This window comes from Alosa alosa, chromosome 2, assembly GCF_017589495.1.
Source record: "Alosa alosa isolate M-15738 ecotype Scorff River chromosome 2, AALO_Geno_1.1, whole genome shotgun sequence".
In the NCBI taxonomy this organism is placed as follows: domain Eukaryota; kingdom Metazoa; phylum Chordata; class Actinopteri; order Clupeiformes; family Clupeidae; genus Alosa; species Alosa alosa.
This window is the reverse complement of record NC_063190.1, coordinates 27,201,260-27,228,643: the sequence shown is the minus strand read 5'-3', so window position 1 is coordinate 27,228,643 and position 27,384 is coordinate 27,201,260. Positions and strand designations below refer to the sequence as shown.

The window sequence follows — 27,384 nt, the reverse complement described above, 5'->3', positions numbered from 1 at the left end:
GCAGGTCAGTTTAGTCAATTAACGTCAAAAAACATTTCACACCTTTTCAAAATACTATTCTCGTTGTGCATCAGCAATATTGTCAGTGAATTTTCGGTTAGCAGTACCTACAGGCTTACTATACTGAAAATTAATAATTAATTCAAAATCGAGGTAGACACAAAACCATGATTTTTGTGTACTGTTACACCCCTAATTTAAACTATTGCATAAGACATCCATTAAGGCATTGTTTTCCAACCTTGGGGTCGGGGCCCTATGTGGGGTCACCTGAAATTCAAATGGGGTCGGCTGAGATATTGGGTATCTTAACAATTGACCAGTACATTACATTATATATACATTAAATATATACATTAAATTGAAAAAATATGAAAACCTCCATGATATCCGAGTTAAGTAACTAATCAGATCCTTCATTACAATCTATGTAAAAATAAACTTAGGCATCCCGCATGATCATCATGGGTAATAATGCTTGATCAGCGTTCAAAACAAAGTAGCAAAACAACCAGGCGAAACAAACAAATTAGCTTGCTAGGACATTTGGGGAAAATACCGCTCTGTGCAGCAGATGAGATGCACTCTCTCACATGTTGTGAATGATTAAGGTCGCCAACGTTTTGTGCCATCAAAATAGGGTCACCTGCCAAAAAAGGTTGGGAACCCCTGCATTAAGGTCACATGTTATGTAAAGCACCTTGAGTCAACATCTAGAGTTGCTGGTGAAATATAATTACACTGAGGGTGGCCACTAGGTGGCAATGGGTCATTTAGATTCATAGATTCATAGACTCATTTGGAATACCCAGCAAAATTAATTTGGACAGTCAATGATTAAGTCATGGGTTGAATTTAAGTAATTTATAAAACATTTTATACAATTGTAAGCCACTTCTTTCAAGCTCTGGGAAGATAAACACTGCAAATAAAGCTTGTATGCTTTCTATTCTGTCATCTTCTTCAGTTAAAATAGCCCTTGGCTATTTGTTTTGATACAAAACTTTATTTCAGATGAACATCATCATTTACAAACATTAAAGTGCAGAGCGTATGAAACACCTAAATTGAAATTCTAAGATAAATTCCTCTCATAGTCTCTGGGTTTCCCAAAAGTCCTTCTGCACACCATCTACCTCGGACAAGAGAGGGAGCCCCATGTCCATGTTCAAGAGAAGATTTTCAAGCCATCCCTCCAGGGTGACAAAATTTGGCCTTTGAGGATATAAATGGAGATGCAAACAAAGACAAAGAGTGGTAAAGAACAAAGAGAGGATAACGTTGAATAAATGTTACTATCTTTTAACACATACAGTTTATAGAGTTAATAAAATGGCTTACATCATTAACCTCAACTACGGTGCAAAGTAAAAACAGCTTTGTGATCAAAGGATGAAAGCCTTACCTTTTCTCGGCAACCAGGTCACAACACAGGACCGCCATGGGGAAGAAAGACGAAGGACAGTCTTTAGGACAGAACTGTTTCACAAAGCCAGACACATCTAGTCCATACTCCATGGTGCGCGGCAGGAAGTCTGGGTCTGCATACACTCTTCCTATTATCTGGCACCAAGGAAAAAATGGTGTGTATGTGAGAGAAGTGCTGATGTCATAATGTTTCTATTGCAAAAACAATGGGCTTCTCAGTAGACACAATATTTGGCAATAACACATTCAACTACTTTAATGAATTCAGAGAATCTTGTGGGGAAATGACTTGTTATTTAGAACACAAGTTCTCATCCACTAACTCAGGAAATGACTCTCCGTTAAAATGAATGCTCTCACCTCACAAAGCATGATTCCATAAGAGAAGATGTCCACTCGCTCATCATATCTCTCGCCTACACAAAAAGATCCAGGATACAATATGAGACATAGAAACAACATACAAAAAAGTCATTACTTTGATATTTTAATATATTTTCTCTAAACATTTACACAACAAAACCTACAGTTTTCCAGTTCCTAGCATCTCAAAGCACTCATACATTAAAACTTGTCTTGCTTTTGGACATACCATGGATCATCTCTGGAGCCATCCAGTATGGATTCCCCACCACTGTGTATTTCCTGCGACGGTCCGGTGGTGTCTGCTGCCCATCCTTCCCCTTGGCAGATTGCCTAGTCTGGGTTTCACTTTTGGTCACCCATCGAGAAAGCCCAAAGTCCGCCACCACCACACTTTGGTTCTGAGGAGTAGACCAATCAGACTTTTACCAAAAGGTCTGCTTTAACCGGCTCATATATCAATTGACCACATGTCCCACAATATTTTATTCATTCACACTTAAAAGTCAGACGGTTGGCAAGGATACAAAGCTTTTGCTTTTGCCAGATTATATAGCATATATCATATTGCATACTCTACTGCATGCTCTACTTTCCGGCCTATAAACTGATATGAGGTTACATGATTTTGTCAAATGTCTCCATACAGGGAAATTCATTTTTTTGTCTTATGTATGATCTAAGAACTAGTCTGATTCTGATTAAATGGGATATTGGGCCTTGCAGTTAATAAGCAGGTGTGGTTAATACATGGTTTTCTTTTTTTAATTTGCATAAAACACTGTCCACTGTCCAGTGCTTTATGCACAATATAGAGCAAATTACTATTAGCATATAGTCTATAGATGTATATTAAATCTACTAACCTCTCTCACAAGACAGTTGTGAGAGTTCAAGTCACGATGGATGATATTCATTGAATGGAGGTAAGCCTTGAAGAAGGAAAAGAAGAACATATTACAATCAGATGATAACAAGTCATCACACAAATGTCATACATTCAATTGAATTTCATTCTCTTTGAACTAGACCTTTAACAAGAAGTTAGATGTTGGGACAGATGATTTACCATGCCTGCTGCAATGTCCTTCGCGTGACTCACTCTTAGCCTCCAAGGATACTTGCAGTCCTGTAAGAAATGAATACAGTTGAATTTCTTAGGGTCACAGAGGTCAACAACAATGACCGTTGGTTATGTGACAGATGGAAAGATAAAGATGAAGCAGGGAAAAAAAACAAGAGCCTAAATGTTCTAACAAAGCTTCAGAAGCTGTGCCTTACCATTTTCTTTATGGTTTCTCTCAGAGTCCCCCCTGGGATGAATTCAGATATTAAATTGAGATGCTTGTCCTTGTACAAGATGCCGATGAATTTCAGCACGTTGGGATGATCCAAACAACGCATAACTTTTACCTGTAAATGCAAGGACATATATCATACTTCATTATCTCCCAAACATACATTGAAGACATCATGGCACATATGCTAGTCTAGCTGATGCTGTGCATATTGGCATTATATGAACCATGACAGCAAATGTAGTTTAACACCAGCTACAGCAACCCACCACAAAATCAACCTCGTTCCCTTCTTACTGACCTCTTTTAAGAACATTTTGTGTGTTTCCTCATCAAAGCGAATCACTTCTTTTAGAACCATTACTTCCCCGGTCTCTTGATGAGTTACCTGACAAAACACAAACCATAAGCATCAGCTGGAATAGTAATAGAAGGCAGTGGCAGCAATAAAGTAGATCTAAGGTTGTTCTAACAAAATGTGAATAACTGATTACTGGCACTATGGAACGGTTAACTTCTTAGTATCACAATTAATTTGATGCTGAATGCTCATAAATACATTTTCATTATACTGTTGTGTAAGTCACATGTGTAGTATAGACTATATTGGATATACCTTGTTTAGTAGAGAGTTGCATTTTAAAACATTCAATCAATAGACGGTCTTACTATGTTAGAAGCAGCAAGGAGGAAATTCAACACAGACAAATATGTAGAGGTAATGCCATTCATTGAGGGAAATTAGTTAGAATGTAATTCAAATACTGTAGGACCTACATTGTAGGTCCTTTATGGCAAAGTTTGCATACAACCTCACAAAAAAACAACATGGGTAAGGGGCATTTGAGCTGAGAAACTTGTTTGGCATTGATTACTATTATGTTTGTAACAACTCTATTAGTTAATAACTCAGCTTAATGAAACCAACAAAATCACTGAACCCAAATGACATCAGTTCATCAGGTGTGTGCAACCTCTCACCTTGACAGCCTGGCCAAAGAAGCCTTTCCCCAGTACCTCTCCCGGGATGAGGTCGGAGGGTCGGAATATCCTGTGGATGCTGCTGCCTGTGTCCTCTCGCACGGACTGGGAGCGGTTGATCTCCCTCCTCTGAGAGACCACAGTCATAGAATAGTTTGAACATGGCATTTTATCTGTGCTGCAGCTTCGCCTAGACACAGAGGGACAGAGAGATAGAGAAAGAGAGAGAGAGAGAAAGAGAGAGAAAGAGAGAGAGAGAGAGAGAAAACTGAGTGAAGGCTGAGAGAGAGGGAAAGAGCTGCTGTTCTGCCTTTAAAGGAGAATTCCGGTGTGATATTGACCTAAAGTGTGTTTAAACATGATACCGAGTGTGAACGTATGTCTCATAGCTCATCTCGGCTTGTCCCCTGCACTCTGAAATCTGGCGCTAGTTAGCCGATGCTACCAAGAGGTTTTCAAAGGGGGTGCCTTGGGCATCAACCTAGCCATGCAAATAAATCACTGTTTTACTCCATTTACGAGGCTCAAAGTAGCTCCACACTTCATTGGTAGACTTCCGAGGGCCCTGACATTTAAAACGAGACATTGAGAACTTTGAAAAAGCACTGGTAGTTTATTTACAAAATGATTTTTACAGACAGTACCTTCAGGAAGTTTACCGTTCACCGCCATCTTGAATTTAGTCCGATAAATTCGGCGGCAGTACAAATGAACAGGTATGATAAGGGATCAGATTCCAAAAATAATTCCGTGGAAATGCATGGATTCCAGTTGCTGCTACTGGAAGCAACTGGAATCCATGCATTTCCACGGAAATAATTTAGAAGTCATCTCCTTCTAGATACAGTGTTTTTGTCGCAAACAAAATCAACCTAAGCGTGCTCAGATGACGTGATAGACGAACACTGTTGCTCACCTGTCCATCACCGTAAAGCCCAAATTGATAGGTCCTAACAGCTCTGGTTCGAGCATAGTTGCTCTACAACGGAGTAATGCCAGACCGAACTTCCCGACCTCAAATGTTGTGGGCGGGGCTAAGTTCGGCTGGCACCCAGGCTACCTTTAAGCAGGCAAGACCAGAAACCCATCACCAATTTCTCCTTACAAGTAGCATATCAGCTAATAATCGCTTAATATATACCATAAAGCTAATATGCTATGTCCGATGTTATTGTTTTGTTGTTTCAACTGTGATTGTTTTATTGCTGAAGTGCCACTTACAGGATGTTTCTAGTGCGAGGGCTTTTCTTCTGAGGTGGTACTGAGAGGCTGGTGGGAATGTCCAGTTCCTCCTCTATGATGGAGGTGGGGCTGCTTGGAGATCTCTGCGGGCTCTGAGGGTCGTGCTCTACAGTGAGCTGGAGCAAGCGCTCGGTGTCATGGATCACCAGGTCGATCTGATGGAGAGAATGGGTAATAATAATAATAATAAGTTTTATTTATATAGCGCCTTTCTCAGACTCAAGGTCACTTTACAAAGTCAACACAAACAAAGCAAGACAACACAAAAGCAAACAGAAAAAAAGGGGGTAGGAGTGAAAATAAGATGACATGAATGTAGACTATACTTTGGTCCTGCTATTATTGTTCATGGATATCAGTCAATTAACATTTAAGTGTTATTTGAAACGGCGCTAATGTATTTAGAGAATTTCTTAGTAACAGTCTTACTTTATGTTATGTAGTGTAGAAGAATTACTTTACAATTCAGTTCACTGAAAGTAATATTGAAGGGAGATGAGATGAGATGGCATGGCATACCTTATCCAGTGAAATATTCTGAATGGGTGTTCCATTAATCTCGAGGACCTTATCTCCCACATGGGCTAGGGCCTTAACATCCAAACTAGCATGCGTCACATCCATCCTAGAGGAGCAATGGATGACATGATGATGTGATCAAGAGGATTTGTCTCAGCCCAAATACTAAACCATCAGCGACCTGTTACACATGATAAACAGACCGCACAAAAAACATGCTCTTACTGCGACCTGTTACACATGATAAACAGACCGCTCAAAAAACATGCTCTTACTGCAACCTGTTACACATGATAAACAGACCGCTCAAAAAAACATGCTCTTACTGCAACCTGTTACACATGATAAACAGACAGCTCAAAAATCATACACTGACTGTAGACTTACTCAGATATTCGAAATATGTGCTTGTTTTCGCTGTCTCCATCCTGGTCCAAGTGGAGGGACAGACTTCTGCAGCCATTGGAGGACGGGGGGAAGGAGACCAGGGTCACAGTATGCGGTTCCGTGGGACCTTCCATATTTGCGCGCTGGTCCGTAGCGGTTGAATAACAGTGCCCACTAATGGGGAAAAAAGGAGATCATGTTTGTGAACATGACTCTTTTTTTGGGATAAATAAATAAACATATTTGTGCACAGTTCATATCCGAGCTTTCTTTCTGGCATTTCCCCAGAGATGTAAGAATAGATGCTTTCAGTGGGCTCTAGTGAACATGAAGCTTAGAGCGACAGATATATTTAGACATATTATTTGGTTAGGCTCTGATATGGAAACTTTATATATATTTCACAATTGTATTAATAATACCAATAACCATAACTTTTATTTAATGATTTAATCAAAGTTTTGACTATTCATTAACAAAAATACACTTTCCTGATTTGTAAATAATCAGAGACTGTGGTGATCTCCACACAGCTATTTTCAGACCGCAACACCATTCTTAGAGCCATCCATCCAGCCTAGCTACATGAGAATGTACCATTTGGTCAAAAAAAAAAACTGACTCAGAGAAGGATTTCAAAAATCAGTTGTGTGAAAAATCAGAGTGATATGTGCCATATCTTGCGAGAGTGATATGTGCCATATCTTGCGAGATAGGATATGACCCAACTGTTCTAGCTGTGATGTAGTACAAATTAATGCATAGATACGCACACACATACACACGCGAGCACACACACACACACACACACACACACGCACACACGCACACACGCACACACGCACACACACACACACACACACACACACAGTGAAAATGATGAATACATCTTGTTTTAGGGCACTGTTTTTATTTGAATGCGCTTTTGCACATGTGCCTGTTAGGCTGTTAGCCGTTAATAGTCTGCAGGTGGGGTAATGAGTTAATTGCGCCACACCCACTCTGGTGCTCTATAAAAGGTCCAGGGTTTTGGTGTGTGTTAGACTGACTGATTGATGTGCAAGTTGTTGTGTGTAATGTCCGTTTTAAAGCAGGTTGTTAAATTAAAAAGAAGACCTTTTTCTACAATCAACTATCTTAACAGTTTTCAATCTTTTAAAAATGCAAGATGGTGGATACTTTTTCACGCACACACACTCACATGGTGTGTATATTTGTTGGGCAAAGATCACTATCATTGGCATCTTTTTGTTCTTTGGATATCCTCTCCTAGCAATTTATTTGTATACCCAACACAGTAACACTGATTAGCTGAATATTTGGGCAACAGTTCAAATGTCGTAGACAGCTGATTTCTTTACCTAACTGAAGCCACAGTGTTATATATGAAAGACAGAGAGCACCCAAAGCTAATCTTTTCTACTAATCTTTTTACCTATTTGGAGCGACAGTGTTGTATGTTAGACAGAGGGCACCCAAAGCTAATCTTTTCTACTAATCTTTTTACCTATTTGGAGCGACAGTGTTGTATGTAAAAGACAGAGAGCACCCAGATGAAGGCTCAGAGAAAGGTGTAGGTGCATTTGATATGTTTTGTGCCCATTAGAATCAAGGCCTTCCGAAAATTAACAAGTGAATGCCCTGGCTCTTCTCTTCTATTTTAAAACATCAAACTAAAATAGGATCAAACCAATCCAAATTGTTACACGTTTACCTGATTGGCAGTATGTGCAACACATCATGACATAAGCCTAACCCATCGCCTACTCTTAATGCCATGGAACTTTGCCAGGATTTGCAGATTAAAAAAAAAGAACCAAAATGAGCTAGAGGTGACTGGCTACAATGGTTGCTTAACCAACAATACAAGGCATCATTTCCTGTAGCATTTGGAAAAAAATGTTTCATGTTCAAACTCAAAGGACCCTGACTGTGTTATTGTCAGTAGAGGTTCTGTGGATGTGTCGGTGTTCTCATGTAAAAATGTACCACTAACCAGTACAGGTTGGAGCGTGACACAAGTGTGAAGGAATCCCCATCTCCGATGCAGTTTCCACACCGGTGGCAGGAAAAACACTCTGGGTGGTATTTCTGCTCGCCAGCCACCTGCGTGGACGGAGAAGAGGGACAGAGGTCAAGCAAAAACAATAGGAGTGTATAATGACGTAACCGCTAAAGCTATGATGTTGTGACTACAGTGGAATGGGAGGAAATGTGACATTTCAAAGAGGGAGGGATTTCCTCTTCAAGGGGAAGCAAGCATGGACTACTGAAATATTTAATGACTTATATGTGAAATGTATTAAACAAGATCATAAAACTGTCATTCACACTGAGGGAGACATAATGGCTCAACAGAAGAAAAACTCCATTACACCAGTGGAAGAACTAGTTTGTCCGACCAGTATTTTCTCTTTCTGGTTCTAATTTAGACTAATAGGATCCTCCTCTCTTCCCATGGAAAACACTCTTTAGTTCAAGGGCAGAGCACCATAAACACCCAAGCATCCCTATCATCCAGATAACTCCACAACAAACAGCCTGTGTTTTTAGCCTTGAAGTGAAGTGCTGGAATGTGCTTTGGGTAGCTCTTCCTTTTTGTGTGTCCTGAATTTGTATAAACAGTATCTATCCCAGCCACAGTTAAACACAGACACAATACAGTGATGTATGTTACTGCGCCATGAAAAATAAAATACTCAATATAATAATGAGTATAAGAATTAATATCAGTACATAACAGAAATAATCAGTATAAGTAGGCATAAGCATAACCTTGAATTTCCCCTTGGGGATCAATAAAGTATCTATCTATCCATCTATCTATCTATCCATCCATCCATCCATCTATCTAACCAGTAAGCAGATTTGAGTAGTAGGCATACATGGCTGGCACTATGTTGAATTCTATATTTGCTGTGTCTGCAGAGGCAAAAAAGGCACCTAACTGAATCTCACACTTCCCCAGGATTAGAAAACTGATTATAAATTCCCATAGCCTTGTTGCGTAAAGTCACGTGACGCCTTTATCTTTAGTAAACCTTTGAAAACAGCTTCATTGTGCTAACGTAAGAAGATTGGATTGAACTAAAGCACCCCTGACTGACCTCCTTTGTCAGTTAGAAAACATGAACTGTAAAACATGATGTTATGCTGAAATATTTACGCTGACTCAAACATGCTTCTTATGAAGGCCTAATAAGGACAACATATAATGACAAACTTAAACAATATCTTAAAATGATGGAAGAAAGCAATCCTTTTACCCAAATGTTAGACAACTCCTGATGGCAAGGCACATCAGTCACTACTAACAAACTTACTAACATCACTAAGTAAGAGGAGCTACTAATACCACACATTACCACAGAAGGTCATTTGATGGTCATCAGCTCAAACAAAATACTGTGTTGCAACCATGATGCAACGTGTCTACACTTACCATGATGAGGCCTGTGATAGCTTCCGAGCAACCGTGGCATTTCTCCCCATAACAGGCCCAGTAGTCTCTCTTGCAGAAGAGCCGGCCCTCCTTCTCAAAGTACCAGTGGGTCAGAATGGAGCCGCATTCACAGCACCTGGGAGAGAGAGTTTAACAGCACCTATGAAGTCAATGAGCACAGAGTAGCATGCTGTGATGGCATAGGCTTAGGAGAAGGGAAAAGAAAAAAGCAACACTGCCACCTTCACGGTGCATCCAATGTATTAATGAATTGAATTTTTGGTCAGTCAAACCTTTCATCAGAGTGATGACATAAGCTACCCGCAGTGTTTTTCAAAGAAAGTTGACCCCCCTTTCTCAGTTAGATTATCAGTATCCGTAACCTTGTGCTGTCAAACCAGATAGTGGACACAAACAAGATCTGGCCAAGAGCATCACAAGAGGTGTGGTGTCTTAGTCACACACTTCTTTAGTAGCTGATGAGAGACAGATTGATGGACAATTAGGTTCACTTGGGGCATGAAAGCTGTACCACAAGGGTCATGGACGTAACGACAGTCAAATGGTTAGGTTGCCCATATTCTGGATCTACCAGTTTTGCTATATGGCCAGCCCAACCACAGCAGTGTCAATCTTTTGTCAATCAAAATTCTATTTTCACTGACCGACCTACAAATGACCCAAATATCATTACATACTTTTGTTTGACTTATAACTGTGGGTAACCATGGTCACCCTGGGGCCCACTGACCACTGACATTTCTTGTGTAATGTCTATGTGTAGAAGAGATACCATGGTAATACACGACACATGCTCAACATTCTTTAATAACACTCTCACAGTCACTTGTCACAGTCACAAGTTGTTTGTAGTTTGAGAAAATATATCATCACAAATGTTGCATCAGACATCCAAGAGAAAGAGGAACACTTGTATCTACATGAGAGTGACATGATACTGTCATTAACGTGTCATAAACATTATAAACATAGATATATATATGCATAAAGTTGAGCTGGCTCTTGAGCACAATAATTTCATTACCACACCTATAATTCCTTTTATGTGTACATGACAATAAACAACTTGAACTTCAAATTAGTTTCATACATCCATCCTCGCTAGGTTCCTGGTATCCCTAGACACGAGCAGAATAGTGGGTATTTGTGCCTCGCCTAACATAAGTCATATACGAGTATGGACATTATGTTACATTATACAATTTTCCTTTCCAATCACACAACGTGTCACACTATTTAATGCTGTTAATGGCGTGTAAAAAACATAATCAATAACACACTGACGAAGGCCATCAGGCCGAAACGTTTGTCAATTAACCCCTGTGCTAAAATGGATTAAAAGCAAGAAAAGATTTTTGGAGTGCGACCATTTGTTATTTTTTATGAGTTCCCTGGATTACGCACCCACAAAGAAACAAGAGAAGAATCGGGAGAGCGCGGTGTTGGCCAAGAAAAGGTGTAAAAAACATAATAAAGCATCAGTGTTTCCCACAGAATTGAATTCCATTTGTGGTGGTTGGTTTGCAGATTTAACTTGAATACAACAGTTTTTAACAAATTAGCACAGCGTGGTTATGATGCTAACCAGATTTAAGCACAATTTAGTACAACCTGGAAAATCATTGTGTGGTGGTCAATGTTGATATTGTGGTGGGCCGCCACAAATAAGTCAATGTAAACACTGAGCATGAAGTAAATACCTTGAAGGTTATCGTGGCAATGGTGTTTATCCCAGATAAGAACAAGGACCTGACGCTATTATTCATAATAAATATTTCATAATTGATTGTATAAGAGCCTTTCTTTAGGATACCAGAATCAGATAGTCAAGCCTATTTAAACACAATGTTCAACCTTGATCATTTGTCACCTTGTACATCATTACATTGAATTAGTTAAAAATGAATAACTCTGATTTCTCGTTTATCGGTCTTTGAAATCCTCAAATATTGACATTGATATTTAAAATCCCACATTGGTCGGGTTCTAATAGAAACCATAGTTCAGTTGAGGCAACAACATGACAACAAGGTCAAAGTAGCCGGCGGTGTCAGACACCAAACAGGGCGAGGACCACAAAAGCGTCACGTTAGAATGTTTATTTAAGGGTTGGGGGTTACAGGGGTTTCAGGGGTTCCGGGTTCCAGAGTCTGCGTGTGTGTGTTCCCCAATAGCCGAGCAGCAATGGCAGGAGCTGGATGATCCGGGGAAGTCCTGGGGAAACACACACAACAGCAATTGAAACGAAGCAGCAGTACAGTCAAGGGCTAGGCTGTATTCCAGTAGAAGAGAGACGGAAGGCAGGTCAAGATTACCGGGCTGGAGATCAAAGAAGTAGTCGAAATGGGTCTGGGTTCACAGGCAAAGAGTAAGAGTAGTTTTCCAAGACAGGCAGGTAACTGGTGCGGGTTTGCAGACGATCTGACAAGTGTGGACTGAAAAGCAAGGCTTTATATACCGGGCATGATGAGTGGTGAATGCAGTGCAGCTGGTAGGTAAACGAGGGTGAGGCAGAGCAGAGCAGGAACAGGTGGAGGTCATCAGACTTTAATCAGCGCGTGTTACCAGGCAGAGAGAGAGCTCATGACAGAACCCCTAAGGGGCGGCCCCAGAAGTCCCCAAAGAGTGACACCACCCGGGGGGGCGGAGGGGAGCCGGTGGAGGGCTAGAATTCCTCCCGGCGGTCCGAAAGTGAACATCCTCATCCTCGGAGGGAGCTGGAGGGTCGTGGACAGAAGACGGGACAGGTACCGAGACAGGGTCAGGGTCAGGCACAGGACAGGAAGCCGGGCGGGCAGGACGGTTAGGGACCCCTCTGGGGCCCCTCACGGATTGCAGGTTGATCAGGATGCAGACGGTGGAAGTCGGCGATGAGTGTCCGGTCCACAATCCGACTGGCTGGCACCCAGGTTCTCTCCTCAGGCCCATAGCCCTCCCAGTCGACGAGATACTGGAGGCCCCTACCTCGCCGTCTGGACCGAAGCAGGCGTCGAACGGTGTACACCAGCCCACCGGGCAACGAGGCGAGGAGGAGGAGGAGGAAGCGCACGGGGACCAGCGGGCTTTCATCGGCCGGCTTGACTTTTCAAACATGGAAAGTAGGGTGCACCCTCATGGAGGTTGGCAACTGGAGCCGGACTGCGGTTGGGCTGATGACCCTCTGGATAGGGACGGGCCGAGGAATCGAGGTGCCAGTTTACGCCGATTCCACCCGCAGTGGGAGATCCTTGGCTGACAGCCACACCTTCTGGCCAACACGGTAGGCGGGTGCCGGCGATCTTCGGGCGGTTAGCCCCAGTGGCATAGCTGACAGCTGACTTGAGTAGATGGCGGGCACGAGCTTGTGACCAGGTACGACGGCAACGGGCGGGCATAGGCGAGGGCAGAGGCGGGCAGGACACATCTCCCCTCCTGGCTGGGGAACAGGGGGCTGGTAGCCATACACACACTGGAAAGGTGACATACCAGTGGCAGAGCAGGTGAGGAGTTGTGAGCATACTCTATCCACGTCAGTTGTTGTGCCCAAGCCTGGGGTTTCGCGAGAAACCATGCACCGCGAGCGCCTTCTCCAGCTCCTGGTTTGCCCGCTCGGATTGACCATTGGACTGGGGGGTGGAACCCAGAGGTGAGACTCACTGTGGCCCCTAGAAGACAGCAGAACTCCTTCCAGAATGTGGAGGTGAATTGCGGACCTCGGTCAGAGACAACATCCCTGGGCAGCCCGTGTAGACGGAAGACATGATCAAGAACAGCCTGGGCAGTCTCTGGCAGATGGCAGTTTAGGGAGGGGAATGAAGTGTGCCATCTTGCTGAACCGGGTCAACCACAGTGAGAATGACCGGCCATCCCACCTGATGGTGGGAGGCCAGTTACAAAGTCCAAGGAGACGTGGGACCAGGGTCGTGTGGGCACAGGCAAGGGCTGGAGTAAAACCAGCGGGGGCCGAAAGTGGAGGACTTGTTCTGATTGCAGGTGGGGGCAGGCACGATCAATTCTCGGACATCCCTTCTCAAAGCAGACCACCAGAAGCTGGGCAAGGAGATGGCAGGTGCGGGAGAGCCCGGGTGGCAGGCAAAGGCGGGGAGTTGTGTCCCCACTGTATGACCCGGACCTCAAATTCTCTGGGACAAAGAGACGACCGCCTGGGCATGCACTGGGACTGGGATCAATCACGGAGGGCCTCCTGAATTTCCTCCTCGATATCCCAGGTCAGGGCAGCTTCGGCGCAGGGATCGGGCAGAATTGATGCAGGTTCCTGGGAAGGGCGTCATCCTTATGAAACTGACGGGAGAGAGAAGGCCCGCTTGGTGTTCCGAGAACCTGGGCGGTATGACAGGGTGAAGTTGAATCTGGTGAAAAACAAGGCCCAGCGGGACTGTCTGGGGGTTAAGACGTTTGGCGTTGCGGATGTATTCGGTTTTTTGTGATCGGTCCAGACCAGGAACGGAACTGTGGACCCCTCCAGCCAGTGGCGCCCTCCTCCAGGGCAAAGCTTGACTGCCAACAGCTCATGGGTCTCCAACATCATATAATTGCGCTCTGCAGGTGAAAGCCGGCGAGAGAAAAATCCACAGGGTGCAACTTGTTGTCCTCCTCTGCCCGTTGAGAGAAGTATGGCCCCGACTCCCCGTCTGAGGCATCCACCTCGACAACGAACTGCCGGTCTGAATCCGGCATCTGTAGGATAGGGGCAGTGGTGAACCGGCCTTGAGGGTATGAAAGGCTGTGTTGTTGGCCTCTGGGGTCCAGGAAAAGGGGTGTTTGATGCTGGTCAGAGCTGTGAGGGAGCGGCCACGGAGCTGTAGTTCCGGATGAATCTCCGGTAGAAATTGGCAAACCCGGTGGAATTGCTGCAACTTCTTCCTATTCCCGAACTGGCCAGGAGGTAACTGCCGAGACCTTTGCGGGTCCATCTGGATATTGCCTTCAGCGACAATGTATCCCAGGAACGACACAGTCTGGCGTGGAACTCGCATTTCTCGCTTTGACATAAAGGGAGTTCTCCAGGAGCCGTTGAAGAACCAGCTGGACATGACGAGTGTGTTCGACAGAGTTCTGGAGAAAATTAAGATGTCGCCCAGGTACACGAAGGCGAATTTATTCAGCATGTCCCGCAGCACATCATTCACCAAGCGCCTGGAATACGGGCTGCCAGCGTTGGTGAGGCCAAATGGCATTACCAGGTACTCATAATGGCGGTGTGGGTGTTGAATGCAGTCTTCCTGCGTCCACCCCTCCTTACTCGGACTAGGTGGTAAAAGCATTTCTAAGGTCCAGTTTGGTGAAAATAGTGGATCCCTGGAGCAACTCAAAAGCAGAGGTGAGTAAAGGCAGAGGGTACGGTTCTTCACTGTGACATCATTCAGACCTCGATAATCAATGCAGGGGCTAAGAGAACCATCTTTCTTTTCCCACAAAGAAGAACCCAAAACCAGCTGGCGGGAAGATGGGCTGATGAGTCCAGCTGCCAGGGAGTCCCTGATGTAAACCTCCATAGTTTTTCTTTCAGGAGGGGATAGTGAGTAGAGGTGACCTTTGGGTGGAGCAGTCCCAAGGGAGGAGATCAATGGCACAGTCATATCGGACGGTGTGGGGGGCAGAGATGTGGCTTTGGTCTTGTTGAACACCTCTCGGAGGCCATGGTAACATTCAGGGACATTAGAAATGTCGGGGCAGTGCTGGGGGTAATGGGGCCGGGGCAGCGAGGCAGCACGCAAACAGGTCAGGTGGCAGGCATTTCCCCACTCTTTCACAGTTCGAGGCCCAATCGAGGTGAGGGTTGTGGAGACGGAGCCAAGGGTAGCCCAGGGATTAGGGGTTGGCCTGGGGAGCTGAGCAGGTGGGAAGCGGATGGTCTCTCAGGTGGTTTCCTGACACCATCATTGAGATGGGGGCTGTGATGCTGGGTAACTGTGCCACTGCGTGACCGGCCCAGGGCCGGGCTGGAACAGGAGTGGACAAGCGTGGCTTTCCAAGCCCAGCTGACGAGGCAAGTCCTGTGTCAATAATGTTTGCTTCTGCCAGAGTCCACCAGGGCTGCCAGGTGTGGGTGGAATCAGACAGGTAAAGACAGACTTGGATGAGGGTTTTACACGGCCGATGGAGGGGAATGTTCATTGAGCTCATCCCGATTCCTCCTACATCTGGTGAGCTCCGGCCTTTTGCTGGACAGGTGGCGACTCGATGACCATCACCACCACAGTACAGGCAATAAGGGTTGGAGGTGATGCGTCGCTGGCGGCGCTCTGCAGGGGTTAGGGGAGGCGCTGCCCATCTCCATCGGTTCAGACTGGTCCGGCTGGTTAGGCGGTGTGGCGGAGTGCGGACAGAAGGGCAGTTGGGACACTCCGTGTGCTGGTGGATGGACTCTGGCGACCTCTCTCGACGACCGGACCTGGATCCTGCGAGTCGTCTGGGACAGCCAGAGGCAATGGCTTCATCAAAAGTGGGGGTTGATCATGGGAAACCAGCTCGCCCTTTATGTAGTCCGCCAGGCTGTGGAGGAAGGCATCCACCAATGCTTCCATGTTCCACAGGAGCTCCGACTTGCCACCCGGATTAGGAAGTCAATGGAGTAATCCGCAACAGTCCTTCTGCCTTGGCGAATACTCATCATGGTCGAGATGCACCATTGTATGGTGGATTACAAATCGAATACCTTGAGCATCTCCTCTGCGGAGCCAGGTTGAAGGTTGCACATGCTGGGGTCTGGCCTTCGAACCCGCCGTTCCCCAGAGTCGAGCTTCGGCCCGTCAGGTGAGTGATCACGTAACTGACCTGGCCTTCAGTGGCAAAAGTCCTGGAGTTGCAGGAGTAAACTGGACACGGCAGCTCGTCAGGAACGCCCGTAGCTGGGTTGGGTCGCCGCTGAACCGCTCTGGGTTGCGATCCTGGAGTTCTGGGAAACCCGGCAGCCCGCGGCGGCAGTGGACTGGGGCAGGGTTCGGGTGCTGGGCGGTGAGAAGTTGAATGATGAAATTTGCAAGTTGTTGCTGTTGCTGCTGGAACTGCTGAAACTGTTGGTAAAGGCGGCTTGAAGTAGGGAGGCAGTGTCAGCAGTGTTGCAGTTTGCCTCTCTCTCAGTCTCTTCCAGGCGTTGCATGGCCCGGTGGGTAGTTCTGGTTAGTTGGTTTCTGCATGCTGGTTGACCGTGCGCTGGAGTCCATGTTTGGTCAAGTGTGCTATCCAGACACAAACAGGGCCAGGACAACAAAGCGTCACGTTAGAATGTTTATTTAAGGGTTGGGGGTTACAGGGGTTTCAGGGTTCCGGGAGTTCCAGAGTCTGCGTGTGTGTGTTCCCCAATAGCCGAGCAGCAATGGCAGGAGCTGGATGATCCGGGAAGTCCTGGGGGAAACACACACACAACAGCAATGGTGAAAGCGAAGCAGCAGTACAGTCAAGGGCTAGGCTGTATTAAGTAGAAGAGCGGAAGGCAGGTCAAGATTACGGGGCTGGAGATCAAAGTAGTCCCGGCGGAGTCTGGGTTCACAGGCAAAAAGAGAGTCGTTTTTCAAGACAGGCAAGGTAACTAGTGCGGTTTGCAGACGATCTGACAAGTGTGGACTGAAAAGCAAGGCTTTATATACCGGGCATGATGAGTGGTGAATGCGAGTGCAGCTGAGTATTAGGTAAGCAAGGGTGAGGCCAGAGCAGGCAGGAACAGGTGGAGGTCATCAGACTTTGTCAGCCCCGGCGTGTTACCAGGCAGAGAGAGGCTCATGACAGAGCCTAAGAGGGGGCTGACCCCAGAAGTCCCAAGAGTGACCTGCGCCGGAAGGGAGAGAAGCGGGAGGGAGGCGGTGGAGGGCTGGGAATTCCTCGAAGCGGTCGGTGGAGCATCCTCTCATCTCGGGAGAGGAGCTGGAGGAGTCGTGGACAGAAAGGCGGGACAGGTACGGGGAACGCAGGGTCAGGGTCAGGCTGGGACAGGAAGCGGCGAGGCGGGCAGGGCGGTTAGGACCTCTGGGGCGGCCCCTGGTGCAGGTTGATCAGGATGCAGGCGGTGGGAAATTCGTGATGAGTGTCCGGTCCACAATCCGACTGGCTGGCACCCAGGTTCTCTCTCCTCAGGCCCTTAGCCCTCCCAGTCGACCTTGAGATACTGGAGGCCCCTACCAGCCGTCTGGACGAAGCAGGCGTGAGAGCGGTGTACACGCAGCCCACCGTCAACGGCGAGGAGGAGGGAGGAGGAGGAGGCGGCCGCGGGGACAGCGGAGAAGCTCATGCGTCGGCTGGCCTTTGAAACATGGAAGTAGGGTGCACCCTCATGGAGGTTGCTTAACTGGGCGGACTGCTTGGTTGGGCTGATGACCCTCTGGATAGGAACGGGCGAGAATCGTGAGGTGCCAGTTTACGATTCCACCCCAGTGGGAGATCCTTGGCTGACAGCCACCTTCTCAACAACACGGTGGCGGTGTCATGACCGGGGGTTAGGCCCCAGTGGCATAGCTGACAGCTGACCCAGTATGCGGCACGAAGCTGTGACCAGGTACGGCAGGGCAACGGGCATAGGCGAGGGCAGACAGGCAGGACACATCTCCTCCTGGCTGGGGAACAGGGGGGCTGGTAGCCATACACACACTGGAAAGGTGACATGCCAGTGGCAGAGCAGGTGAGGAGTTGTGAGCATACTCTATCCACGCCAGTTGTTGTGCCCAAGCCTGGGGTTTAAGAGAACCATGCACCTTGGCGCCTTCTCCAGCTCCTGGTTTGCCCGCCGATTGACCATTGACTGTGGAACCCAGAGGTGGGGCACTGCTGGCCCCCCCTAGAAGACAGCAGAACTCGCTTCCAGAATGTGGAGGTGAATGCGGACCTCGTCAGAGACAACATCCCTGGGCAGCCCGTGTAGGCGGAAGACATGATCAAGAACAGCCCGGGCAGTCTCTCTGGCAGATGGCAGTTTAGGGAGGGAATGAAGTGTGCCATCTTGCGGAACCGGTCAACCACAGTGAGAATGACCGTCATCCCACCTGGATGGTGGGGAGGCCAGGCCACAAAGTCCAAGGAGACGTGGGACCAGGGTCGGTGTGGGCACAGGCAGGGCTGGAGCAAAACCAGCTGGGGCAGGAGGACTTGTTCTGATTGCAGGTGGGGCAGGCAGGGCCACCTCGGACATCCCTTCTCAAAGCAGACCACCCAGAAGCTGGGCAGGAGATGGCAGGTGGCCAGCCCGGCGGCTGAAGCCCGGAGTTGTGTCCCCACTGCATGACCCCGGACCTCAAATTCTCTGGGACAAAGAGACGGCCGCCTAGGCATGCACTGACGCTGGGATGGTCCGAGGGCCTCCTGAATTTCCTCCCATATCCCAGGTCAGGGCAGCCACTGGCCTGAGAGGATCGGGCAGAATTGATGCAGGTTCCTGGAAGGGGCCATCCTTATGAAACTGACGGAGAGAGCGTCCGGTTTGTTCGAGAACCTGGGGTATGACAGGGTGAAGCTGAATCTGGTGAAAAACAAGGCCCAGCGGACTGTCTGGAGTTAAGACGTTTGGCGTTGATGTATTCGAGGTTTTGTGACGTCCAGACCACGAACAGAACTGTGGACCCTCCAGCCAGTGGCGCCCTCCAGGGCAAGCTTGACTGCCAACAGCTCGCGGTCTCAACATCATAAATGCGCCTGCAGGTGAAAGCCGGCGAGAAAAATGCACAGTGCAACTTGTTGTCCTCCCTGCCCGTTGAGAGAGTATGGCCCCGGCTCCCACCGCCTGAGGCATCCACCTGACAAGCGAACTGCCGTCTGAATCCGCATCTGTAGGATAAAGGGGCAGTGGTGAACCGGCCTTGAGGGTATGAAAGGCTGTGTTGGCTTCTGGGTCCAGGAAAAGGGGTGTTTGATGCTGGTCAGAGCTGTGAGGGGAAAAGCGGCCACGGAGTTGTAGTTCCCGATGAATCTCCGGTAGAAATTAAAACCGAGGTTGCTGCAACTTCTTCCTGTCTCCGAACTGCCAGGAAGGTAACTACCAGACCCAAGGGGGTCCATCTGGATATTGCCTTCAGCCACAATGTATCCCAGAACGGACACAGTCTGGCGTGAACTCGTGATTTCTCCCGCTTTTGGAGCGGGTGAGTTCTCCAGGAGCCGTTGAAGAACCAGCTGGACATGACGAGGTGTGTTGATTGTTCTGGAGAAAATTAAGATGTCGCCCAGGTACACCTAAGACAATTTATTCAGCATGTCCCTGCAAGACATCATTCACCAGCGCCTGGAAGGCTCACGTTAGTGAGGCCAAATGGCATTACCAGGTACTCATAATGGCCGGTGTGGGTGTTGAATGCAAGTCTTCCACTTTCGTCACCCTCCCCTTACTCGGGACTAGGTAGTAAGCATTTCTAAGGTCCAGTTTGGTGAAAATAGTGATCCCTGAGCACCAAAAGCAGAGGTGAGTAAAGGCAGAGGGTACCGTTCTTCACTGTGACATCGTTCAGACCTCGATAATCAATGCAGGGGCGAAGAGAACCATCTTTCTTTTCCCACAAAGAAGAACCCGCACCAGCTGGCGGGGAAGATGGGCGGATGAGTCCAGCTGCCAGGAGTCCCTGATGTAAACCTCCATAGTTTTTCTTTTCAGAGGGGATAGTGAGTAGAGGTGACCTTTGGGTGGAGCAGTCCCAGGGGAGGAGATCAATGGCACAGTCGCATCGGACGGTGTGGGGGCAGAGATGTGGCTTTGGTCTTGTTGAACACCTCCCTCAGAGGCCATGGTAACATTCAGGGACATAGAAATGTCGGGGGCAGTGCTGGGGGTACGGAGCCGGGGGCAGCGAGGCAGCACGCAAACAGGTCAGGTGGCAGGCATTTCCCCACTCTTTCACAGTTCCGGAGGCCCAATCGAGGTGAGGGTTGTGGAGACGGGCCAAGGGTAGCCCAGGATTAGGGTTGGCCTGGGGAGCTGAGCAGGGTGGAAGCGGATGGTCTCGGTGGTTTCCTGACACCATCATTGAGATGGGGCTGTGATGCTGGTAACTGTACCAATTCGCGACCGCCCAGGCCCGGCTGGAACAGGAGTGGAGTCGCGATGGCTTGGGCCCAGCTGACGAAAGCAAGTCCTGTGTCAATAATGTTTGCTTCTGCGCCAGAGTCCACCAGGGCTGCCAGGGTGTGGGTGGAATCAGACAGGTAAAGACAGACTTGGATGAGGGGTTTTACGGGCTGATGGAGGGCGGAATGTTCATTGAGCTCATCCGGATTCCTCCTACATCTGGTGAGCTCCGGCCTTTGCTGGACAGGTGGCGACTTCGATGACCATCACCACCACAGTACAGGCACAAGTTGAGGTGATGCGTCGCTGGCTTGCAGGTTTGGAGGCCGGGTCTCCATCGGTTCAGACTGGTCCGCTGGTTAGGCGGTGTGGCAGGTGCGACAGAAGGGCAGTTGGGACACTCCGTGTGCTGAGGGATGGACTCTGGCTTACCTCTCTCGACGACGGACCTGATCCTGGGCGTCCCATGCGACAGCCAGAGCAATGGCTTCATCAAGAGTGGGGGGCTGATCATGTGGAAACCAGCTCGCCCTTTATGTAGTCCAGTTGTGGAGGAAGGCATCCACCAATGCTTCCATGTTCCAGGAGCTCCGACTTGCCACAGTTCGAAGTCAATGGAGTAATCCGCAACAGTCCTTCTGCCTTGGCGCGAATACTCATCATGGTCCTGAGATGCCTCGCTGTGGTGGATTCCAAATCGAATACCTTGAGCATCTCCTGCTAATAGGTTGAAGGTTGCACATGCTGGGGTCTGGCCGAACTCCGCCGCTCCCCAGAGTCGAGCTCGCCCCGCTAGGTGAGTGATCACGTAACCGACCCCTCCGCCCTTCAGTGGCAAAAGTCCTGGGTTGCAGGGTAAACTGACACGGCAGCTCGCCAGGAACCCGAAGCTGGGTTGGTCGCCGCTGAACCGCTTCTGGGTTGCCGATCCTGGGTTCTGGGGCTCTTCGCAGCCACGGCAGCAGTGGACTGGGCAGGAGACTGGGTGCTGGGCCGGTGAGAAGTTGAATGATCATTGCAAAGTTGTTGCTGTTGCCTGCCGGAACTGCTGAAACTGTTGGTAGGCTGGCTTGAAGTAGGGAGGCAGTGTCAGCAGTGTTGCGGTTTGCCTCTCTCAGTCAGTCTTCCAGGCGTTGCATGGCGGTGGGTGGTTCTGGTTCGCTGGTTTCATGCTGGTTCCGATGGCGGCTGGGTCCATGTTTGGTCAGATCGCATTGTCAGACACCCTCAAACAGGGACGAGGACCACAAAAAGGCCACGTTAGAGTGTTTATTTAAGGGTTGAGGTTACAGGGGTTTCCAGGGGTTCGGGGAGTTCCAAGAGTCTGCGTGTGTGTGTTCCCCAATAGCCCGCAGCAGCAATGGCAGGAGCTGGATGATCCGGGGAAGTCCTGGGGGGGACACACACAACAGCAATTGAAAACGAAGCAGCAGTACAGTCAAGGGCTAGGCTGTATTCGTGTAGAAGAGAGACGGAAGGCAGGTCAAGATTACCGGGCTGGAGATCAAAGAAGTAGTCGAGCAGGCTCAAGGTTCACAGGCAAAAGTAAGAGTCGCTTTCAAGACAGGCAGGTAACTGGTGCTGGGTTTGCAGACGATCTGGACAAGTGTGGACTGAAAAGCAAGGCTTTATATACCGGGCATGATGAGTGGAATGCAGTGCAGCTGGTAGGTAAAAAGGGTGAGGCAGAGCAGAGCAGGAACAGGTGGAGGTCATCAGACTTTAATCAGCGCGTGTTACCAGGCAGAGAGAGAGCTCATGACAAGCGGTCCAAACCAGATCACATAATGCTTTAATTGGCTGGATGACCAGGGTGGACACAGAGTTTTCAGCACTAAACTAATAATATTCGACAGCGGTGGGACCGCCATCGGGTACATTTGAAGAGCTCAACTGTTTTGAGAAATAAGAGCGGAAGAGTTATATTTCTGTGTTAAGCTCAGTGTTATTGGTACGCAATACCATATTTCCCAAAGAAAGTATAAAAAGACACCCCATTGGAGACTCAGAGTCCAAGGGAATGGAGTCACATCCATGTTTATGAAAGGAAATCCTCACCAGACAGAAAAGTACTTTGAGGATGCAGCCAATGAAAACCAGAAATTGCAAAAGCCTCTCCTCAACATTCGGCATACGTCGGCTCCATTCAATTCTGGCTCTGGCTAAGCATTGAATGTGTCACTACTATGTGAACCTTTGTATACTTACCCTGGATTTGTGGCTATGAAATCACTTACAAAAGCAAGTAAGCGAATGACCTCAAATTAATATGTTTTTTGAGGTTTTGCCAAGTCAGCAGAATCGTGAAAAGGTCTGAATATAACAAAATGTATATAACAAACTAAATATGACTGCCGCTCAGTCCTGCACATTCTTACAAAAATAAATCATACTTGTTCATACAATCAATTTGTTTATGTGAGTGTGTGCGGGGTGCCTGTGTGTGTGCACATATGTGTACTGTGTGTGTGTTTATGTGTGTTTATGTGTGCGTGTGTGTGCATGGTGTGTGTGTGTGTGCGTGCATGGTGTGTGTGTGTGTTTGTGTGCGTGTGTGTAGCTGATACGGCCCCCCATGAACGGAATTTCATGAAACTTGGCATGCATTCAGAGGGTGTCATAATGATCCTACACTTTAAATTTCATGCACTTTTGAACCTCTCCGTCAAAGATACCTGCGATTACATCACCTCATTTTTGCCTTTTCATTTTCAACTAGGTGGCGCTATACCTCAAATGAGTGGATATGGGATGTGTTGACATGGCCCCTGGAGACCAACAGACAAAAATAATTTGGTCATCCTAGGCCCTATGGTTCTCGAGATATTCACAGAAAACTGTGTCCGGCCATCTACAGGCCAGTTGGTGTACAGTCACTAAATTTACACATTAATTTACTGTATGGCCCCCCATGAATGGAATTCCACGAAGCTTGGCATGCATTCAGAGGGTGTCAGAATGATCCTACACCTCCAAATTTGTGTGGTTTTGACTTTGTCAGCCAGAGATATCTGCGATTACAACACCTCATTTTTGCTTTTTCATTTTTAACTAGGTGGCGATATTCATCAAATGAGTACTTATGGGATGGGTTTACATGGCCCCTTGAGACCAACATACTAAACAAATGTGGTTCTCCTAGGCCCTACGGTTCTCGAGATATTCACAGAAAACTGTGTCCACCCTACCCTCCTTTGGGGGGTCCAGTCCGGCAGGGGGGCGACGGATCAAAACGAAAAACAATGGTTCTGTGTCATCCTTGTGGGGCTACATGCCCAACAAGTTTCATGCACCCCGGTCTATCAGTGTCCTGGAAATCGTTGACACAAAATTACTGAAGAAAAATAAATAAATAATAATAAAAATCTGGAAGAGAAAAATCTCTGACTGAACCTATATGACCGCCGCTTCGCTCCGCGGCAGTCATCATAACAAACTTTTGTAAAACAACAGGGAAAATGTGGAACAACAACACACACATTCAGCGGACAATCAACATCTTAAGGTGAAAACATCCCCTTAACTACAGAGGACCAATGTTTGGAATTTGTGGAACATTTCTCAAAACTCAACACACCACTCTTTTGATAACGTCATGGCACCCCCACCACATACACACCAACAGAATGGCAAGAGGTCCGTTTCCTGTTCCTAGGTACAATGCATAATTCTAGGCAGCCTAATGATGGTTATTGGTATATCTGGTTTCCAGATGCAAGTGAACAGCGTAGATGATTCAGTTCTTGATAAATAATTTAAAAAAAACACCCATTTCAAACACTGGAACTGATACACTGTTGCAGCCCTAATGACTTGTGTGTGTCTTGACATGTAGAGCAAATCCCTGAGACTAGATCTCGGTCACTCAGCCCTTAGGTGCTGCTTCTAGGATAAGGAGAAGTGCACTGGTGTGTATGTTCCACTCTATGACACAATGGCCCCAGACTTTATTCGGTGTGCTGTTTCAGCTCATTTTCAACTTTATTCCCCCTTTATTCCCCCTACTCTCACTCACATGGGATATAGGCTACATCACACACACTTATCTCAATGACTAAGGGAGTTCAAAAAGCTGTTCTGACTGGTTAGAATGTTTTTTTCCAACCAAGTGCAAGCTTGTAGTGAAAGTTTGGGTGTGCCTGACTTTTCTTGAGTAGAATGAACCCCCAGGGCTTAGACCTCCAGCGCTACATTCCGATTGACTAATTTATTTCCCTGTGTTTTGTAACATCACAAACCATGCGCCATTACACAACTCATCCATACAAAGTATGACGTTTGCCTATCCAGAACAGCACACATACCGGAAGTAAGACTACACCTGGTCACTCATGACACCTGCACATCATTCATTCGTTGGTTCATGTGCACATACAGTACATGCTGTTTGCGGATTATGTCAGCACTCTGACATCAGTGGTCCTGTAGTGTTTGTCTCGAGTTTGTCTCGTTTCTAACTTCATGCCTATGTGTCTTTTGCTACCCTCCCCCTTTAGGATTGGTATCTACATAGGCCTATTGCATGGTACTGCATCAAAGTAATCATTTTGGTATCCTGACAACAGTCTGCTCACATATAACTTCAAAAGTACTGGTCTGATATCCTTCAAATCTTTATAAAACACAGAGGGTCATCATATCTCCTACATATATCCTACATGATCATCCAGGTATAGATGCTGAATTTGGTTTCACTTTTTCTGGTTAATCGTGCTGGACTGTTATTGTATTTTCCCCCTTGAATAGTTTAGTGTTTGTTCAGAGCTATTGATTAATGTTGGTGGATTACTCCTGTGATTGCTGTCTTTAAAAGAGGACACCCTTACATAAGCACGCATCAGAGGAACAATTTTAACAACATCCAGCTGTTTGGGATGAAACAAAGAGCATTTCAGGTGATCTTTCTCTCTATTTATAACAGAGAGCATCTGGTCAGGATGTAGCCCATCTGTGTTTTTTCCCCCTGTTTTTAAATAGCATCAGCAAACATTCCCCTCAAGCTTATCTTCCCTATAGCTCTTACAGCTAAATCCCAAAACAAAACCTAAAGGCATTTTCACTTTCAAGTTGAGTGTTTTTACAACATGGGATGTCTTTATTCCTCTTACAGAAAATAACTACCCGTGTTTTCCGGACTATAAGTCACACTTTTTTTCATAGTTTGGCCGGTCCTGCGACTCAGGTGCAACATATATATATTTATATATATGTTTTTTTCCTCTTCATGAAACATTTTTTGACTGATGCGACTTATAGTCCGGAAAATACGGTACAGGACTTCAAGTGTCAGAAACTGCAGTTTTCTGAGCATCTAAACTGCAGATTTGGATGAATTATTTTTCAGTTCTTATGCCTACATAGTAGGCCTACTGTTTTTTTGCAGATATGCAATACATTGGACATGACAATATTATTGTATTGCACTGTACTATAACTGCACTGTTCTTTGTATTACTGCAGTTATTGTTTGTGACAGCTTGTAGCCTACCATTTTAATGCTACACTAAATGAAAACATTTAATTGACCAAATAGTGTGTTTTCCCGTCAAACCTGAGAACAACGAAACTGAAAGGAAGTTGATAGGCTTTGTGGTAGAACAAAAGGGTGATAAAGTCAGTGTGTGTTTAAGTCATTTATGTTAAAATGTGAACACACCCTACACCCCCTCCCTGGCCTGTTTCCCCTGGCCTGCTGGAGCACTCAAATGGATTTCCTTTCAAAAACATTCTCTGTCCAAAACTCAACCCCTTTTTACAATGCTTTCATGGAAAACACTTTAAACCAGTTTCACATGAAACTATGATGTCCAAAGCCATTTTGTTTTGGGGGAGACATCCTTTCTGAAGTTATGCAGTCTGTTCTCCTCAGAGGAGGAAAAATGTTGGGAGGAAAGTAGAGGCGGGGTGGGAGGGAAGGCTGAGTGAACTCACAACAGATGTTTAGCGATGATTTCACAATACATCGCATCAGTGCAAACGCTACAGCAACGTAGGCTACCCTTTCGCAAGTTCTGGCACATTGTGCTGATCTAGTTTTAAGGAATTGTGAGAAAAAAGAAAACAAAGGCTTTAATACCTTTAACAAATGTCAACCGCATTTTCGTATGCATTTGACATCCTACACTTTTTGAGGCAACTTACAAACTCACTTCAAATATGTTGAGCGTGGGTTCACTGTGCTGTTGCAATTTTCATAACACAGTGTAGCCTACATCATTTCAGTGGGAAAAGTGCTTCGAGAGAGGATGACCTACCGTCCTTTTAAGCCTCTTCTGTAGCGCTGGTCCCGTCGAGACATCGGAGAGTTCTCAGACGCGGAGCGATTCACGTCAGCGGTCTTCATCCGAGGCGACTAGCGGGGTTCAGATCACCGGGGACAGCTGTTCGTGTACTCAATGACGTATATTCCACATGTGCCGTAGTCGGCTTTAGGCTTCACAAAAGTCACTAGGGTAGCTACTACCCCGCTAACGGGACACAAAAACACACACACCACACACCCTTTCACGCATGCACGCTCTCACCTAGCGAAAAAAAAACTCTGAGCGAGTGTGTCTGTTTTTTTCTCCCTGTCAGCAGTTTCCTGTGCCTCTTGCTCACTCGACCATTCAGCATAGAGAGCGGTAGAGGGTTGTGGTGGTGGGTGACCCAGTGCCTCCAATTCCTCATGCTGTAAACGCAGTGACCCTTCTGACTCCCAGAATGCCACGGTCCACAGC

The 27,384-nt window shown here is 46.8% G+C and overlaps 1 protein-coding gene across 1 annotated transcript; it reads right to left on the bottom strand.

Annotated features, from left to right (window-relative positions):
* Positions 1 to 986: 986 nt before the first annotated feature.
* On the bottom strand, positions 987 to 27,369 carry LOC125290876 (LIM domain kinase 1-like). The gene is made up of 15 exons (XM_048237293.1): positions 26,920 to 27,369; positions 9,661 to 9,796; positions 8,215 to 8,324; positions 6,219 to 6,392; positions 5,832 to 5,937; positions 5,292 to 5,467; positions 4,071 to 4,260; positions 3,391 to 3,477; positions 3,073 to 3,204; positions 2,861 to 2,920; positions 2,658 to 2,723; positions 2,021 to 2,192; positions 1,789 to 1,844; positions 1,406 to 1,563; positions 987 to 1,215 (listed from the first exon to the last, which is right to left on the bottom strand). Exons 1-15 carry the CDS (start codon positions 27,006 to 27,008, stop codon positions 1,092 to 1,094), a joined length of 1,836 nt encoding a protein of 611 aa, XP_048093250.1. The 5' UTR covers positions 27,009 to 27,369; the 3' UTR covers positions 987 to 1,091.
* Between the last annotated feature and the right edge of the window lie 15 nt (positions 27,370 to 27,384).

Bases quoted from the DNA above. Each gene is read 5' to 3' on its own strand.
- LOC125290876 (XM_048237293.1), bottom strand. From the start codon at position 27,008: ATGAAGACCGCTGACGTGAATCGCTCCGCGTCTGAGAACTCTCCGATG. The intron at 3,205-3,390 runs GTCAGTAAGAAG...TTGCATTTACAG, and splicing joins ACAAAATGTTCTTAAAAGAG to GTAAAAGTTATGCGTTGTTT. The intron at 2,921-3,072 runs GTAAGGCACAGC...CATTTCTTACAG, and splicing joins GAGAAACCATAAAGAAAATG to GACTGCAAGTATCCTTGGAG.